The sequence below is a fragment of the Drosophila obscura genome, unplaced genomic scaffold (genome assembly GCF_018151105.1).
Source record: "Drosophila obscura isolate BZ-5 IFL unplaced genomic scaffold, ASM1815110v1 contig_17, whole genome shotgun sequence".
In the NCBI taxonomy this organism is placed as follows: Eukaryota; Metazoa; Arthropoda; class Insecta; order Diptera; family Drosophilidae; genus Drosophila; species Drosophila obscura.
In genome coordinates, this window is record NW_024542757.1 from 42,762 (window position 1) to 63,129 (window position 20,368).

The following is a 20,368-nucleotide window of genomic DNA, read 5'->3' on the forward strand; positions in this document are numbered from 1 at the left end:
GGTAAATCGTGTCGAATAGGGTGGTACCCTAAGCGGAACTCTGATGAAGCACAGTTGGGTAAAGGGTATGTTTAAAGATAATGAGCAAATGAGCCGAATTGGTGGGTATTCATTGAAACTGGAATCTGATAGGGTATTCCAACCTCGGATGCTGCCCCAATCCAATTTTATTTTGTTTCGTCATCTGCTTTTGTCAGTTTTCTTGGCCATAAACAAGTGCCAAACATAAACATGGCATATATTTTGTTGTTTTTTCTCTCGTATCACTCACACATGCTCACACACACACCCACAGAGTACTCACACGCCCACAAAAATTTCTGTCAGCATCTTCCCAAAAGCCACGCCCAGCCTCAGTACGCCTTCACTTGTTGATACCCTGCAGTAAAAGAGTATATGGTATTTGTTCAACTGTAGCAACAGCACAATGCAAGGGTATCAGCAGATTCGGCACATAGTATACAGACAGTTGTTCTTGTTTTTATTGCCACAACGCGGCTATCAATAAACTTCGATTTCTGTCTCCCTATATGGGTGTGTGTGCGCGACTTGTTGTGTGTGTGTGTGTGTGTGTGCGTTTTAGTATTTGTGCTAGTCATAAATCAAGTAAAACTAAACAAGAAAAAAAGAAAGATGATAGAGAAATAGGGAGAAAAAACGAGAGAATTTATGTACGTCCACGATTACTTCTTCGCTTTATGCCAATATCTATCTCTCTGACCCCCCATAACCCCCCCGTCCTATCATACATGCACGCGAATTACTCACTCTCAGACACCCCCGCTACTACCCCTCACCCACTTCTTATCAGCCGGAAAATGCTGGCACAGCGCTATAGACGGGACATTTTTTGGTTAGATTCGCCTGCTGGTAGTACTCCCATTTCTACTAATATTTTCAGCATGTGTATTTTAGCAGGTAAGAGAATGTGCCACACACGGGCGTACATACATATGTCACCGTCCCCTCCTCTTCCATTTGTCCCCCCCTCTGAACGTATTATATATCAAGTTGAAAAGTTTTGTTTCATGTTTTTTATTGCTGAATATTTCACGGGCTTCCGGATGCCAATAAAGAGAGGAAAAATGTTATGCCCTGAGTCCTGCTGCGCCACTGGTCCTTACGACTGAGATATCTTCTGCATCTGACAATTACTGTTTCGTCCTCCCACTATCCCGCCCCCGCTCTTATATAAGGTTACGAAGAACAGGAAATGCTTTAACACTAACAGATGGACTAAGTGGCTGGACTAAGGGTAAAGTTTTAAATTTACTCACTGAAAAATTATCAATACGTTTAATAGTAGATGAGAGATACATATGTCCTTTCCATGGGTTTTACCAATAATGAGGACTTCACCATACATATGTATGTACATGTAACTAAAAGTCGGACAAGTGAGCTTCCCTATATGTTAATTTCTCAAGTTTTGCATTAAGTTTACCGTTTTATTTCTTATGACATCAACAACATTTCCGAGCATAAATTATGTTGGTAAAAAGCAACGCAACGAAAACGACTCTTCAAATGAGTCAAAAGCATACAAAAGAAGAACAAGAAAACCAAAGCGAACACAAAGCCGTGCAAAAGTTGAGGAAAACAAAACAGAACTAAACGAAAAAGTAAAAACTGAATGAAAAGCAGCGACGTCACCATAGGTTTCCACTGCCGCCTCGCGTTGTTGGCAGGGGGTGGGTTGCATGGGTTGTGGCAGAGGAGGCGACTAAAAATACGAATTTATATGCAAAAGAATTTTGAATTTTGCTTAAATTTTTCACATTTTTTGCGACAGCTTCTTCAGTACAATTGAGTGTGTGGTTGTGTGTGTGTGTGTGTGTGTCATGCCTATAAATGTTGCTCTGTGGACGTGGAGAGCATGTTCTTCATGTATGCGCTGCAAGTGCATCCACATATGTACGTATTTACATACATATGTACATGCACATTGGATTGCAATGGAAAATGACATTTGACTGCGTCGACTGTGACGCCGAAGCCGACGCTGGCAGCGTGCTCAATGCTCCTCCGCTCACTCATTCACTCAACTGCTAGCTCCCCTTCTCACTCATGCACTCACACACACACTTAAATAGGGTGAGCTCCCGCTCCCACACGTACAAAAGTACATACATATATATTCGGAGCAAAGCCGCCTAGTGTTTTTACAGGGTACTCGTAGGGTAAGAAGGGTATGCTTTGGAAAAGTAGGGGGTCTGATTTTTGGATCAGCCTGTTTTTGTTAATACATGATAACATTGGGCTGTAGTGTTTGAGTCTCACTTTTAAAAGTTTCTTCATTTCCATTTACCTTAGTTTAATATTTAGTTTGTAGGGTAAATCCAAGTCAAGTACAGGGTATGTTCTAGGCGAAATGCTGATTGTACCATTCATACTTGTTGTATTTGTATTCATTTGCATTTTTATGCGTCGCGTTGACGTTGTGGTTGATATTTTACAATGTGTATTTCTCTTCTCACTCTTTTCGTGAATTTCTTTTTCGATTTTAAGCTGTACATCTTTCCAGCTCAACTCAATTAAAATTTCACTCACACTCAGCCAGAAACTGCGCATTTGATCGATCGATCGATGGGGTTCCATAACTGGCCTGGCCCCTTCACGACCTTGACTTGGTGGAGTCTTATCCACTTGGCTTACTATTAATATTCAACGTGTCACGACCACTTTATCAATCTTTTTCGAAAATGGTTCGATATCCATTCCAAAATAGCTACAAGCACTTGATAATTCAAAAATGAAAGGTCTGCGTGCTTTAGGTACCGAAGCGCTTGATACCCTTACAGATAATTCGGTCACATCCTCTATATGACTCAAGCCCCTAATATCCTCAGCATAAAAGGGGAAGTACTGAGTAGTAAAGCTATCAGCAAAGCCATGCTATTTAATTTCCCCTTTGAGACTTTGACAGACAGTCGGACTGTTTGTGGGAAATTTATTATATTGTACAGGGTAAACTCTCTATAATGGAACATTCAAGCTCAATTAGTCACCAGTTATGACAGCATATGAAAGTGATGACAAATACAGTGTGAAGATTTTTTTATTTTTATATGTGTTTTAAATGCTGACTCTTTCATGGGTGTGTTTTTTTTAGACAAGTGTCACTGTATTGCAATGCACGGCTATACAGATTTTGTTGTGTTGTGTACATACATATTATGCGTGGGAGGGCATACTCCCTCTCTGTCGCATGTTTGCCTAACGCTAGATTTAATTACCGTTGCCAGCTCAGAGACAAATTAATTAACATTTTTAACAAGCAATCAATATGTTCAACACACATATTCATGCAAATGTACACAAATGAATGTGTGTACATATTTCTTTATAATTTATCTGGTTAATTTCGCTTTAATATTGTTTTTCTGCTTGCTCCACGAAACTCACTCGAAATTTACCGCTGTTCCATTTCCTTTCATTTGCATAGCGAGATCATGGTTATAAATATAGGGTGAGCCATTCCATTGCTTGCTGCCATTTAATTTTCTATTCGCTGTCTCGCCTGTGCTCTGAATGAAAAAGCAAAAATATAGTTTTACTGAAATAAATTTCATACACATACTTATATCTTGTGAGCGCGCTCTGGTCATGATTCACCTTATTTTTAAACACACTTTGGGGAGATTAAGACAGCCCAGCAAGAGAGAGAGAGAGAGACCCGTTTAGCTGTGCCATTGTTTTTGTTGTTCTTGTATTTCTGTTGCTTCTGCTGCGCTTCCCTGTTTTTCTCTCCCCTACTCCCCTGCTGTAGTTGCTTTTGTTTAAGTCCCGCAATCTTTTGTGTTTGCCTTTTGCACATTTTTAATCCACGTTAGTGCATCTGTCACCGCTCTCTGCCCGCAACGTCGCTGTCGCTGTTGTCACTGCCTCTGCCAGCGACTCTCATTAGTGGCGGGCAGAGCTCTATGCGAATTTATTTGGCTCGAAATTGCACTCACTAAAATACCAACGATCTGACCTTGATACCGAGCACTGCGAAGAAGAGGCGAGGCAGCACCACAGCAAAGACAATGAGAAACACACGGAGCATGGGGTTTTTATTTTAATTTCTACTATTTTTACTATCGCACACACACGCAAACAAGCAGCAATGCATTCGGTTTTACTTTTATTTTTGCGTAACGCTCTCCTCCTCCGGCTCTCGGCTCTTCGTTCATGACGTTGTGTCGATGCGATGGCTGCTGGTCAACGAACCTGTTGCCACTTTGCCGTTTGCTTTTGTTAACTAATAAACACAACTTGTTAGTTTTTATTATCTAAAAAAATTGACAACAGCAAAAACAACAACCACACTACACACCGCCCCACTCAAAAAAGCAACAACAACAACAAACAACAATGTTGCTAGCTACCGAAGCTCCGTCTGGAAGTGAAACTATGTATGTAGCTAGAAAGAGACAGACCGACGGACAGAGAGGCCCTCTGGAAATATGAGCAGAAATAATCAGTGGAAAAGCGAGGAACAGTGGAACCCATTGCAATATCGTTATACGCTATAAACCAATTATTTTGCATCCCTAGTTCAGGTTCACTTTGATGCCAAGTTGGGGCAGTTTTTTTGGGGCGTTTAGCCAGCCACTCTACTCTCCAAAAAATTTCCAATTGCGCAAAAAGCGCACGGAAAACCAACGAAAACTCGCACAGTGGCCGCACCGACACGGAAATATTGTGGAAAACGTAGCCGCAAAACACAACAACAAGGAGTAGTGGGTGGTTGGAGAGGCGAAAACCACAGCGACAGGGGCACAGAAAGTTCCTACCCACTGAAGTGCGAATATGTCTTCACTACATCAAACTGTGACCACTGTGCAGTTGGACAAGAACGTCCCCCGCTGATGCCGGCCGTTGCCCCCTTCCCTTCCCTCGTTCAAAGTCGTTGTCGAGTATGTGGCGATAGCTTGACAACGATAAATTCTGGTATGCTCTGGGTATGTCGGCAGCGAAAGCGAGATGGGGATAGAGAGTAAGAGAGAGAAAGAATGCAGAGTTCTATTCGCTTTGTTCGCATTCGTTTGCATCCCTGTAAGCGTCGGCGTAGGCAGCGACGTTAACGTTGCATCGTCCTGGATATCCCGGCACTTGTCGTCGCTGCTGCTGCACCACTCCTTCTACAGTCTCCCCACTCCCCCCGTCGCTGTTACACCTTCACCACTACCCATGTGGTAATGGGCACAATACCGCTTGTCGCTTTCATGTGTGCGCGCTTATCACATTATTTCGCTATTTATAGTTTTGCCTGCAATTTTATGTTGCTCTCTCTCTTCTCTTTTTTTATACCACTCGCCTCGCTCTCTCGCGTTGTATATGTTGCGGTTATTGTTATGATTGGTCTTGAGGTTTACGTACCTTTTGCACAGGGTATGACGGTTTTGATCACAGATTTAAAATGGAGAAAGGGTTGCACTGCTGCCATGGGAACGATGACTCGGCAAGGGTATTAATATCCTCGGCACTTGAAGCTTTTAGCCTTCCCCTTTCGTTGGGCATTGATGTTGGTGGGTTTGGGAGGGTGAGGGGGAGGGAACATATCTTTATGGATTGTCGCCATTTGCTTCGCTTATCGTTCGTCGTTCAGCTTGTCAATAATGCAATCAATTTTGTTCTCTTTGATTAAGGCAATATTATGATCGTGTGCGGGTGTGTGTGTGTTGGTGAGCGCCTCTCTGCGTCTCTATTACATTTATCGTTCATTGTGGATGCAGCTTGCGGCACAATTGCGGTCTATACACAAATACATACATATGTATGTACATACATATATGTATGAATGGAGCTGTTGCCCCACTAAATTTTTATGCAGGGGAGATCGACCTTGGGGCTATAAGCTTTTCGGTTTCGTAAAAGGTCATCGAGCAACCTGCCACATTGCCAAACTTCTTCACTGCCAAAAAAAACAGAACCAACAAAAGAGGAAAGGATGATTGGGGAGGGGCCTTCTTCTTCCATTGATTATACCTCTTTGATTGTGTTTCATGCCCCACCATTGTTGCCGCATTGCAACGTTCCCTCCCCCCACATGCGGACATACTAAGCAGTAAGGAATCCTTACGCTTTGACGTGTACGCGCACCATAACGAAATTAGACGTTCCCTAATTGGGTTAGTACGTAATTTATGAAAGCCATGCCAAATGGCCGCCGATTGCCGTGAAGTGTCCGGAACAAGAAAGCTAATCAGAAACTTTTGCTCCATTACCACAAAAACCTCACTGCCCCACCACAACCCCCATCCAAAAAAAAAACCCAATTAATTTTGTCACACGCAAAAGACAACAAAAATGGAAATAGCCAACGCAAAGCCCGAAAAAGTTCGTAGATTACACTCCTGTGGCTACAATTTATTGTACATTTTCGTATGTTGCACACCGTCCACCAGTCCAGGGAACAACAACAACAACAATAACGACGAATGACAACTGCGCGGCTGCAGCGCCGCTTTTGGCACACAAATCTCAATTTAAAACAATCAAACGCAATGAAAAACATAAACCTGGGGAAAAGCGAAAAGCTGCAGAGTAAAGAAACGCACTGTGAATACCCTTTTTGCGTCTTAATTTCCAATGACAGAAGTTTAATCGAAATTGCGCACAGGAAATAAAACCCCCCCATCGGGAAAGTTGTAGCTACAAATCACTGGAACTCTGTAACTGTTTAGCTCAAAATGTTTCATAGATAGATGATACCTTCCCCCATGTTAAGAGTATTGAAAAAAAAACTGAAAAACTGTAAACAAACGAAAATGTGCACGAAACACATTCATACATATAAACAGCAGAGCCGCAGCCGTGCACGTACACGTCCAGGCACACATACAGTTGCACGCGGGGGCCAGAAAATCAACTTGGCGATGGCGCAATACACGCACACACACACCGAAATGTGTGCCCGACATGTTTGTTCGTTCGAGAGAAGAGCAAGAGCGTGAGACAGGCGGCGTGCCGGTGAGTAAGAGAAACAGACAGACAGACAGTCAGACGTTCCGACAGCCGATACAACAAAAGCGTTTCATATCTCACAGTCAGTCAGTCGTTCAGTCGGTCGCACTTTTCCACGTTCCACGCTCTCTCGGCTTTTGTCGGAAATGTTGCCAAAGAAAAAATTGGCATGTTGCTAGACGGCTTTGAAAGGTAGAATTTCGCAGCCTGCTTGTTGTATGTTGCTAGGTTGTCCATTCCTCTGTGTAACATACCCTGTAGACGTCTTCTGGCAACATTTTAATATTGAACCCAGAACCGGTTTTTTTTGCTTAGCAGCATAGTTCAGCAACATGAAACTCATACTTGTCACGCATACTTGAGTTTCAGAGCGTAAAAACACGGTATGTTAGGAGTTGGGGTGGATTTTAGCTTGAATTCGTTGAATTTTCTTGTCCGGTTTTCCCAGTGACCATACCCTTTTTTCTACCTTGCCGGCGACATGATTCTTAGCAGCATGTGGCCGGCAACACATTTTTGTAAAGAAACGGCCTTGCCGCCCAAACCCCACTCGTGAACATGAATGAACGTGTCGCAACGAAGCAACGGAAGAATATTGTCGAATTTTAGACTGAATCCAATCCCACGGAAATATTATTCACGGAATAGCGTAGAAACGAGCGAGAAAATAAAGTGAAAAAGTTGAAACGCCGACGGCAAAACACTACAGCCAAGAGCAAAGATTAGTAGTGCGTAAACAAAGTGACTAAAGCTGATGCAGCGTTTAAGCAAATAATTAAACAAAAGATAGCGATTGTGGCTAATTTAGAGCGTACTCAAATATTTGTAAGTATTTGCCGAAATAAAAAAGTGAATTTAACTTCCCTTACAAGTGTCAAAAAATGCATTAAATAATGTGTGTGTGTGTGTATGTGTGTGAGAGAGCGTTTAAATAGCTCACAACAAAAATTAAAGATGTTTAGCTATGCTCTTCTTCTTCCTCTTTGCAACGACATTTGCACGCAGAGAACGCGCGCACAGTGTGCAGAGAGTGTGGAAAGTGAGACTAATTGGTGCTCAAATTCCATGAGAGTCCCATTTTGTGAGCGCGTGAACCACTGTGCGAGCTATAAAGCGAATGTCGGAGCCGCAGCAGCAACAACAAAAGGAAATCCTATAAATAACAGCAAGAAATATTTATCAATAGCGAAGAAAGAGAGAGAGAGAGTGAGTGAGTGCGCGAAAATAATTAAAGCAGGAAAATTAAAGCATTTCAAATTGAAATTGGAAAGATACCCCTCTTCTTCCGCTCTTTGTGTGTGTCTGTGTGTGGGTGTGTGTGAGAGTGAGAGGCAATACCGCGGATCCCCCAGATGAATGGATAGACATGGCTTATAACTTAACTGATATTTAATTAGTGATTAAATCCTAATGTGCCAGTCATGGGGATTGGCTGCTCGGGGGGCCAGGTGACGAGCCCCTTGGGAGTTGGCATTGCTTTGTGCCGGTAGCTGATGCGGGGAGAAATGTGGTAGACAATTTGACTGTTAAGTGATCTCAAAAGTCATTCGCCGCAATTGCACTGTTGCCACACTTCAAAGGTGAAATGTGCAGAGTAGAGTGTACTATGGTGACTGTTGCAACGCTGTCAAATTTCAGAGGTCAAAATAATTGCCAATTGAGTGCTGAACGAGAAAGCGAAAGGAGAATAATTTTTAAGCCAACGATCTGCTGCAACGTTGCCACACTTCATTGGCCAAGCCACGTTAGATAATGATCTATGACGATTTCTTCATGGGTAAATGATTACCATAGGGATTCGTTTATGAACGCGGTAATGAGTGAAAAGCAACGTTGCCAAATTTACCATAAAGTCCTTAACTAACTAACTGTTGGAACGGTCCGCTAATTGGTTGGGCCAGGTTGCCAAACTTCTGCATGGAACAGAATTTCCAGCTACGTCGAAAGTTTTAAGAATTTTTTTTAGAATCTACGGAATGCTTTTGTTGAGAAATAACTAAGTAAACAAATTTCACAACGTTGCTAAAGTTGATCAGAGTGTGAACCCATTGTTTTTAGCATTAGTTTACGAAAATTCCCATGTTTTCCGCTCTCGATAGTCGCTATTAACGCAAAACATTTTCCCAAACTATTATAATCGATGGTGTTTCAACTTATTCAACTGTGTTACTATAATTTTATGATTTTACACTTCTTGTTAATCACCAACTCGTAGAGTTTCCCACGTTGGCTAACTTTTAAGATTAAAATAATTTTCTATAAGGGCCAAGACACTTTGTGAAATTATTATAATCGTTGAATTATCGCTAATTAAACGTTTTTTTTACAACGTTGCTAAAAATTGTGCCTAAGTTTGCTTGGAAATTCGCTCAATTCAAGGCGTTCTGACCTCAATAATTTGCAATCTGTGGCACAGAATCTTGAATTATACAAAAATTACCAGCAACCAGGCAACGCCCCCACGATGAAAACGCTCCGTTCCATCTTGCCCCAATGCCCTGCTCACCCCCATCCAAAGTGGTGGATGGTGGAGGCCCATTTCAATTTCATTAAAATGTCTGGCGGCAATTAAATTTGCATAAATTAGACATGGCAAGCGCATTTGACGCACGCTCCATGTGCAACAAAAAAAAGGAAAGAGGAAAAAATTCTTGCGATAAAAAAGTGGGAAAAAATAAGTGAAACAAAAAATCAAATTATGTTGCCTTAATTAATCACAACAAATGTCCAAAGCGACGGCTGAGAAGAACTGTCTAATATTTCTAATATGTACATAGGTACGGTCCGAGCAGCTTCTATCTCTTTCTCTCTTTTCTAGGAGCAGCAGCATTTTGCACATTGAAACAAAAAAATTTTTAATGAAGCAGAACTAATTTCTAATTAAAAGCAACATTAAAGAACCGAACAAAATAAGGCAAAGGGAAGGGGCCGAAAAAAAGAACAGAACAGACTCTCAGCATCATGGTAGGGGTGGGAGAAAGAGATGATATGAGAATGTTGGGGAGCGAAGAACGTTGGAGAGAATGAAGCTGCTTAGCGACACACACGGGCAAATAACGAGTTTAAAGCTCCGCTAGCTTTTGAGCTCGCACATACACACACACACACTCACATGCTCACAGCAGTCAGACAGACAGACAGACAGACAGACAGACTGGCCACAGTCGGTCATAGAAAGAGGCAGAGATAGAGAGAGAGACACACACACACATAAAAGTTCTATACTTTTATTTTTATACGCAGCCCAAAAATAATCGCATTATGATAAGAAAAAAGAGCGCAACCAACAATCTCTCTCTTGGCCCCTCTCTCTCTCTCTTTCTCACACTCCATCTGTGGCTGTGGATATGTTTGTGTGTGTGCGACGAAAAAGAGGTAACAGTGGAGATGTCTAGGCAAACTTTATCGAGACTTTGATACCCTTTTGAAATTAGATATTGCGTGTGGCCTTTATGGATACATAGATCTCAATCGAAGCAGATATCACAAAAAAGAGGTAGCAGAGATACAGAGGAAGAGAAAGAGGGACAAACTTAATCAACTTTTCCCATCGAAATTCTAGTAAAAACGTATTAGAGGGTATAAAATAAAGCAGTTCTCCTGCAGCTCTAGTGCCACAATAAGCAGTGCGGCACACAATTTATATTTGCTTTTAATGCTTGTTGCTGCTGCGGCCTGCTGCCTGCTGCCTTTTTTGCTGCTTGCAAACAAATAAAACTGGTTTTCAAGTCAATTAAACAAAACAAAACAAAAAAAAGAGGAGAAAAAATACACCAAAAAAGAAAACACAAAAAACAGCAAAAACAGAAAAAGGAGCAGGGAAAATAAACGCAGAAGAAGTAATAGTAGAAGATGAAGAAAATGACAAACCCAAACCCGAATGGAGCAACTTTTCCAGCAATAGATGAAAGCCAATGGGAGGGGGGAAAAAGAGGAAATTTTGTACAGATTCCGTGATATGAAATATCAAATATTTTTGCCTCTCTCAAAAGCCTTTGTGCAACAGTCTGTAATTAAGTTGATTTTTGCACAATTTGCAAGAGGTTTAGCATTTCAGTTCTCCTTCATTGAAACTAAATATAATTAAAGACTTGATCATCAATTTTTGTGCTTGTTAAATCAGAAATAACATAAAAGCTCTTAACATTTGACCCCTCTGTATTTAAATTGCTTAAAACAAGGCTTTCAGGGATTTTCAGACAAGGAAATTTTTCCAAAATAATAAATGTGGTAAAGTAAATAAATAAAATGAAAATGCATGAAAACTGTAAACCTAAACTAGCCACAAAATCTCTATTTTCTGTGTGTGTGTGTGTGTGTGTTTGTGTGTGCGTGAGGAACATCGGATAACTGGGGGGAAAACATTTAATGTCAGCTATAGGGATATTTCAAATATTTCAAAAGATTCCTCCATGCGAGGACTCTGACTGTGTGTGTGTGTGTGTGTGTGTGTGCGTGTTGTCTGATCCCCCGACTAGGCCCCAAAATATCGATTTAAAAAGCTCTTGTTTAATTGAAGACCTCAAAATGTTTTTGTTGTGTCGTTGGGTGCCAAAATATGCCACAAACACACACACAAACACAAACGAGGAGCACACTTTGCTTTTGTTCCCCTCTCATTGTCTCCTCTCCTCTCATCTCTGTGTCTTTCTGTGAAATGCAATGCCATGGCAAACAATGAGAAAATATGCAAAGAAATCAAAAATGCAAACAGAATGAGCTGCAACTAGAAGCCCCAACGGCATTTGGGGGCGGAGGAGGAGAGGTACGACATTGGATAGAAAAGCATTCATGTGGAGCCCTCATAAAAATACTCAAATAAGAAAAACCCCCGCGAGGAAATGATTTAACTAAAAGCAAACAATAAAATAGCACGAGACACACTCCAAAACAGACAAAAAAAAAGAGGTGGAGGAGATATATGTATAGAAAGATAGGAAGTGGGAGCTGAAAAGCAAATGCCGACGGCATTTCTAAAGCCAGAACGTCCAAGATTTTCCCCCCAATTATAAAGTCTATTCGGGTAAGACCATGGATTTGGCATTCAGACAGGCGACGGCCTGTCACACCCCAAAAATGGGTCGCACGGAGGGTTGGCAGCTGCAGGCCTACAAAATGAATTACTTAACTACATACGAGAATGTACATGGAGTGTGTTAATGTCAAGGTTAAGGGGAAATAATGTTGATTGAAAATGTTCTATAGAAAAATTATTGGATAGTTCACGCTTTAACGGTTTAATTTGCCCAGAGTTTATTTTTCTATTACTTGGTCTGTCGCCTGTTCAGGCAGGCAGACTCCTGTATCAGTGCTCGTGTTCTCGTCCTTGTCATATTTCGCTACCATCAGAGCAACCTGTGCCACCAAATAAGCTCAGCCAATTTATTTTCCATAACAACTGTGGCGCTGCTGCGTATGGAATGGCAAAGAAAACGGAGAAAACAACAACGAATCAGAAGGAAAATTGTACAGAAAATTCGGTTGCCCTTCAACTACGATTACAACAACCAGAACCAGAAAAAAAAATATAACGAACGTCAACCCTCCAAAATTGGCACAGTCAACGCGTTAGACATGCTGTCCGGGATCTGGGGGTCTGGGGTCTCGTCTGTGGAGCCCTCTATATGTATTTTTGCCTACCTTCAACTCTCTTGCTCCAGCTCTCAATGTGCATTACGTTCATGTTGTGCACAGCAACAGCACACACATCCATTGTTTACAGGCCTATTCGTAATTTTCTGTAACAGACACAGCAACAGCAATAACAACGATACCAAGGGGCAAACGAACGGACGGGATGGTGGAGAGACTCTATCCACAGTTCACTTCTCTCATTTTTTGGTGGGGGGGCCAGGGGCCAATCTGAGAGCATGTCGGATCCATGCAAATTTCGAGGTTGGCTTTTTACTATGGAAATGAAGATGAGAAATTGTTCCTCGACTTGTTTTTCTTCTGTTTAGCTGTGATGCCCTGTTTGCCCTGTTTGGCGTACTGGGGAAGATTGGTTATGTGAACAATCATCTCACATCTCATATAAAAGTAATCGTATAACAGTTTCACTACAGTGAAATTACTTATGGAAATAAAACGAAGCTTGAAACATTTTATACACAAGTAGAACAGCACATCCATAGAACAGTTTGTATATCAGTCTTAGACTGGGTTGTACTATGTATAACAGTTTTTACATCTTAGGAAATTAAGCAAGCCACGCAATTAGAACAGAATTAATTCAGTATAACAGTTTGCACTAGAGTATAACACTTTATATAACAGTTTTACATTTTCATCTCTATGAGTAAGCAATTCAATGAGATCTTTAGCTAATTTATCACATGTTTTTGGGTAACTACCCGTCGAGTATCTCCTCTCCCTTCTTGTCTCTAGCAATTTCACATGTTTTAGTTTGTTTATTTTTTTCCTGTGGCATATTGAAATTAATGTAAATTTTTTCATACACTTGCGCCTTATTGGGTTTCATTCTTTCCACTCTTTAAACGGAACGGGGAATCCAGCAAAGGAAGCGGCTTATGGCGGACATAGAGAAGACAGACAGACAGAAAGAGCGGAAGTGGGAGAAGAAACGAGTACGAGTAGGAGGTGTTGCAAGAGGCGGTTATTGATTTCGATTTTGTGGAGGGAAGAAGCGCTCTTGTGAATTTATTTGATAATGAAATACCATTTATGGTATCGTCTGTCGTCCTCCTGTCTCCCCCTGTTACCCTGATTGTCTGTCTCTGTCGCTGTTAGTGTGTGTGTAGCGAAAAAAGGGAGAGCAGGTGAAGCACTTGAGATTGCTTCGACAAAAAGGCAAAAGAAAAGCCAAGAGAAAAGCCAAATAAACAGGTTCACTGTACAGCAGGGGAGAAACGAATCGACAAGAAAACTGGAAAATGTATTTATCATTTATTTCTGTAAAATTTCAAGTAATTTTTTTGTATCTTTTTACTGACTTTTGGAGCATATAGTTGAAGCAACTAAATAATGTCAAAATCAAAATATAATTAACAAATAAAAAACATTAAAAATTAGCCAAAATGAAATAAATAAAATGAAACAATCGAGTGGGCGAAATGTGCAGCAGAACCAGCAAACATTTATTGGGTTGGAGGCTGCTATTATCCCACCCACACATCCACTCATAAAACATGCAATTAACTGTACATGAGTGGAAACAAAGAGTGTGGCAGGATTGGGAGGCAGGATTGGGAGGCAGGGCAGGGCAGAGAGTGGGATGGGAGACCACTGGGAGTAACATTTTGCGGAAATTGTTGGTTTGTAATTTGAATTTGCGCCATTTGCATTCAATGTTGCCGCTCTCGCAAATGAGACACAATGAATGCGTGTCCTGCGAACGAACCAAAAACACCCAAACGCACACACATTTAAAGAGTTTTTGTACACCGAAAGAAAATGGGGATTCCCATGCAATTTCGTTAAGCTTTTGCCTTTAGTTTTGCCTTAAGTTTTCGCCTGTGTTTGCTTTCTCTCCGTGCATGCCTGTGCGTTTATTAGCTTTTGTAACAACGGTCTGCTCTACTTACACCTCCTCCCGCTGCGCCCTCCTTCTTCATTCATTGTTTTCCCTCCTTAGCTCCTGACACGCTACGGCCGCAATGCTGCGTTACGCGTCTCCCAAAACGGAAAGCGGATGTCGTCGGCAAGTGTAGACATATTTTCTTAGTAACTTTTCCAGCAAGAACCTCTATCCCATCTATCCCATCTACCCCTCAAACCACCCACTCACTGTCCCTGTGCCACTCTCTCTCCCTGTGCCACTAGGACTGGTGGAAACTTGTAGCAAAAGTTTGGATTCTATTCTTGCTGTATCGTCAAGTCAATGAGGCTTTTTTTTATACATGAATATACATACATATGTACATAAATAAGTTTATCATAGATAGAGGAGAGAGAGAGAGAGAGAGAGAGAGAGTGAGAGAGTGAGAGAGAGTGAGTGAGAAGGGTGGCGGAGGGGGGCCTTAGTGGAGCGACGAAGTTTGTTTAGTGCGTTTTCTTAGAGAAAATGAAGTTGCTTTTGGCTTTTGCTTTTGTGACTCTGATTCTGGGCCAAAAGTGTATTAAGTCGCTGGGTGGTGGTATGTGGTCCTGGAAATAGAGAGCCATGCCTTGATGGGCATACACAGCATCATTCCATCACCCACCACCCACCTGCCAGGCACCGCACTTTAATCGGATTTCGCTGTAAGTAGCTAAAAGTTATGTTAACGATTCCTCCTCCTGTAAGCAAGGACAAGCGACACAGCCCACACGACCGACACGACCGACACGACACCCCGGCAAACCCTCACTGGATGATCATCGCAAAGTTGAAGGGTAGGGTAGCGGGGTGTGGGTGGTGAGGGGCCTAAAGTTTGTACAACTTTATAATTCATACTATTGCTGATTAACTGAAAAGTTGTCAATTATTGAGGTGGAAATGGAAATGTAACGAACGAAAGAACACGCGAAATGAAAAGCAAACAGAAAAGTTGTATGCCCGGAAAACAGCTTTTAGTTCGAAATAAACTTTGAGTCGAATAAAATATGTATAAAAAAAAATAAAACATTTTTAGTCAGCAAAATGTTCTCGGGCAAAAAGTGGGTATGGTTTTCCATTTATGTATGTATGTCTGCTATGTTATCTGTAACATTTCGTTTATATATTTACGTATATTTAAGCGGCTGTTGTCCCTATCCCTGTCACTGTCCCTGTCCCTGTCCCTTGACTTGACTTGACCAATACTCGGGGAGCACTTGACAAACACTTCGTGTGACAGCATTTTATGAAGTAAAGTTGCCATTACCCGAGTTTTATTACCCTACCCCTACCCTACCCTACCACCACCCCAACCACCTACCACAATGATATGGCCTTGCCACTGGCCCTCTCTTACACACACACACACACACATTCCATCCATAGTGCGCCTCTCTTTCAGTCAATTTCCCATGGTCTACTGCTCCCTCCACTCTACTCCACTCCACCATTAATATCCAACTCCAAAAGCTAATAAATTCAGGGGGCACATAAATATCGACGATGAAGAGCGAAGAGTGCGGCCAGATTGGGGGAGAGCAGCGGAAGTATAACGGGAAGATTGGTAGGGCAGAGAGAGAGAGGGAGAGTCGGAAGATTGGGAGGGGCAAGGGCTCCGTTTAAGGAACTAACCTTTAAAAAAAAAATAAAAAGACGTGAAGTTAAGGAAGGGGGGGGAAATCCGTGGAGAGACGGATGAAAATGGCGTGCCATTAATGAAGCGCTGCCTCCCGCCCACTGCCATTTGTGGCTCCTCTAGCGTAGGACGCGCGCGTGCATTTAATATGTTCCGTTAGTTAAATGAGCAAAATTAATAGTCCACACACACACACACACACACAGATTGTAGAAAAAGAGTGGGAAGAGGGTCAGGCATGACTGAACGTGATTGTGGCACTGCTTGAACAATTCAATGTGCGGGTGGGGGGGAGGGTCTAACCACTGCTTGAAAGGTGAGGTTATTCCACTGCCCAAAATGCAGCTCCATTTTGGGCTCCTAATTCCTTCATTTCCCTTTCATTTGTCTGCTTTTGAACTGCTGCGGTTTTCATCCGAGAGAACTGCTCAATTTGATCCTATTTCTTGCATATGACAAAGTACTCAAATCCATAGCTCAGTGGGCAAAAAGAAACCGCATTGGGAATCAGTTCTAATTGGTTTCTGGTTTGGAATTTAATTTTCAAATTTGCCACAAAATTTACAAACATTAAAAAAGTGTTTTCATGTCTAGGAGGAGCTTTTGCGGGGCCAAAAAAAAAACTACATTAAAGTAAAGAGATAATAAGACCCCCCACACCCCCAAAAACTTATTTCTATTCATTTCGTTTCCTCCCCCCACCCCTCCCACACGACACAGATGATTAACAACCTTGGCTAAGCTTTTGTTGACGCCCGATTCCATCTAATAGAATTATGCCCATAAGAAATGGAATTATGGCTAGTTAGTTGCTGTCCTTTGCGTCCAATGATTTATGGATAAGACTTCTTGGACCCTTTTCTGCAATGAATTTCGTGTTCATCGTTTGATCTTTTTAGGGAGAGGCTTCCACAAGAATTCCAGAATTAATGCAACAAAACGGAATCCAGTCTGCATAGCTTGTGCCTCGAAAAAGTTTATCAATTACAAATGTACATATATGTATGCGGTTTAGTCATTGCCACGCCCACCCCGCTTGAGATAATTACCAGAATCGTCAGAAGCCAAACAAGAGACACAGGTGACATAGAGAAGAGAAGAGAAGCTGCTGCCTTCTCCGTGTCTCTCTACTGTGCAATTATTCCCCATTTTCGCTTTTGGAGCAACCACTGACTGAGGCTGCAACGTGTTGCGGTTAGAGCGGTTTTCCCTTTGCCATCTGTCGCTCTCGCTTTCTGTTTTGGGGTTTCTTGGTGTAGTTTCGTCATTTCAAAATAGTTTATGTACCAATATATGTACATATATTCGAGAATTAATATGTGCTGGAAGTTTTGCCTGCTCTTCAGGAATTCAGGAACATTAACTGCGAGTCCTTTCAGCATGGCAAGATGCGATGTGTGTTTCGTGTTTTGTTTCCTGTGCGTTTCCCTTTGCTGCCGATCTGTCACTCGGCAATCAAGTCAATTTTCATTTGCTTTCGACTCATTCGAATTTTACTTCTCGCTGAGGCAACAACAACAACGTAATTTTTACTAGCTTCAAAAATTTATTGGAATGGAATCTGTGTTTCGTGAGGCATTTTGTGGGGGCGCTGCAGCACACCAGGCGGCGCCTTCATGGATGAAGCTGGCCAAACGCAAACCCAAGACACTCGACAATCCCGGTACCATGGACGAGCTGTTCAGCAAGGTGCGGGATACTCAACCGAATTGCTTCGATGGCGTCAAGGTAGTGCTGAACAAGCCGTTGAGCAACCATTTCCAGATGTCGCACACCCTCCAGTTGGGCAACACAGCGCCGAGCTACCACTTGCTGAGCACTTACGTGGGCAGCAAGATCCACACGCCGGCCGAAGCGTTTCCCGTGCTGTTGGGGGATCTTGACGGAGAGGGCAACCTAAACTGCAACATAATCCATCAGATCAGCGAGCGCCTGCGCTGCAAAGTGAGCGCTCAATTCCAGCCGGGCATTCAGAACGCACCCAGCCAGGCGACGGCCGACTATCGCGGCACTGACTTCTGCTGCTCGCTGACTCTGGGCACGCCCGGACTCGCCACTGGCTGCGGCATGATCGTGGCCAACTTTCTGCAGGCAGTGTCCCGCCGCTGGGCCATCGGCTCCGAGCTGGTCTACCAGGGCGGCTCCAATGTGCCGGGCGGACATACGGCCCTGATCTCGCTGGCGGGGCGCTACGAGACTGGCCAGTCCATGTCCTTGGTCCGCATTGCACCTTTGGGCATACATTTGGGGCACTGGCTGAAGTGCAGCGATCAGCTACAGATTGGCCTGGAGCTGGAGACCTGTATCCGCGCGATGCTGTCGGTGGCCACGATCTCCTACCTAGCGGAAATAGAGAAGGGCGATGTGCAGTGTCGCGGCAGCATCGATTCTAACTGGCGCGTGTGCGGCTCCTTAGAGAAGCGCTTGCAACACGTGCCCTTCACGTTCCTGCTCTCTGGATGCCTGCAGCTCAAAACGGGCACCATGAAAATTGGAGCGGGAATTATAGTTGGGTGAAGAGCGCGGCACAATAATCGTAGATTTTATCATATCATTTTTAAATTGAATTTGTTTGAAATTTGGCAATAGTGTATGGCAATATAAATGTACTAAAAGCAATAGAATATCGATTATAAATCGATAAGCGTCTGCCTTAAATCTCCATGGGCTGTGAAGCGACGGATTCATGCATATATCCTGTATCCTGTATCCCATATCCTATATGCCGTATCCCATGCACACAGGATGACGAGTTTGAGTACGCGGTGGCATTTCCGCCTGGCAGTCATAAAAATCAATCAAAAATTGAAGGCCATCAGGAGGCCGCTGCAGACGAACTGCAAATATTCAGTTGAGTTGATGACGAAACTGTACATGAAATCATCATCAAGAATCCCATCAATCCCTTTTGCGCTGCATCGCCTTTCAATCAGCAGCAGCAGCGGCAGTGGCAGCAGCAGCTCTCACATTGCAGTTGCCACTCCATCAAGCTCTGCTCCTCCTTCCTCCCCCCGCCAGTTTGTGGCACTCTTTAAACGATGCAACCTCATCCGTATACCCCCCTCCACGGTTCCACGACTCATGCCACATTCAAGGTCAATACAAAATGGCGGCTCGAATGCAAAGCGTATCCGATGAAAGGCATTAGCCTGATTCACCCACCACCCCGCCCCCAAATGCTTTTCCTTCTCCTAGCCGTTTTTTTGGTGGAAAAAGTTAAGCGCATTTCGCAAAACTTTTGACGAGAAGTGCATGAGGGAAAATGGATCGAGGGAAAAAGGGAGAAAGAAGAAAACACATTTCATTTGCTGTTATTTGATGGGAAAACTTGAAAAACTATACAGAAGAACTGAATGGAAAAGCAAAGGATACTCTGATTGCAGTACTCCCAGTACTCCCAGTCGTAGATGTATTTGGATAGGGGATATACCATCTATTTAGAGGGAATCTCCTAGTCTAGACACTCTCGTTGCTGCTGCTGCTGCTCTTTGCTTTTGTGTTAATTAAAATGCTCCCATTTACAGGCAGAAATATATAATACATATATGTTTGTATATTTGATGGATACGTTGGCGGGGGCTAAAGTTCAGCGACGTGCGAAAGTTGTCAGAGCTTACAATACAAATTGGTAGATTGTGAGTAGGCGCCCAACCCAGCCCCAACCCAAGCCAGTTCCCTGCTCAATGGATGGGATTATTAGTGGGTGTCGGGTGTGCGTCTGGCTCTCTGCAGCTCCACCCACTTTGATGGTGTGTGTATCTCCTGCGTGATGCTGTGCTTCCCCTTGACGTTTCCCCTGGTCTAAAATCTGCACACATTGCTTGGCTACATTAATTAAGATGCACAAACAGACACCCCACTGGGATGTGTGCCAACTGATTGATACCTTATACCTATGAATTAATTCTGTAAGGATTCACTTAATGTTCAAATGATGGTTGCCATGAAATTACTAAATATTTATATCCCACTGGTAGAACGGATGTTAAGGATGTGTCAACTGATTTCCTAATTTCGGCAAGTCGTTTAATCGTCACAACAATTGAAAAGTTTAACCTGATGCTCAGTTTTCCCCCATTATCTTTGTATCTATCATCTGCTTAGCAGCGTAAGTGGAAAATTCCTTTTCGCTTTTCCTAATTCTTATTAGCTTCAAATTTATATGTATTGTGTGTGTGTGTGTGTAGGCTTTACAGAACTCAAGAATTGCCCGCCCCCTCTCTCCATTGCACCTCCTTTCGTAG

At 42.7% G+C, this 20,368-nt stretch overlaps 1 protein-coding gene across 1 annotated transcript; it reads left to right on the forward strand.

Moving 5' to 3' along the window:
* The first annotated feature begins 17,595 nt into the window (after positions 1 to 17,595).
* Positions 17,596 to 18,739, forward strand: LOC111081321 (mitochondrial import receptor subunit TOM40 homolog 2). The gene has a single exon (XM_022377351.2). It carries the CDS (start codon positions 17,679 to 17,681, stop codon positions 18,639 to 18,641), a length of 963 nt encoding a protein of 320 aa, XP_022233043.2. The 5' UTR covers positions 17,596 to 17,678; the 3' UTR covers positions 18,642 to 18,739.
* Positions 18,740 to 20,368: the final 1,629 nt, after the last annotated feature.

Coding starts and splice junctions, on each gene's coding strand:
- LOC111081321 (XM_022377351.2), top strand. CDS start 17,679: ATGGAATCTGTGTTTCGTGAGGCATTTTGTGGGGGCGCTGCAGCACAC.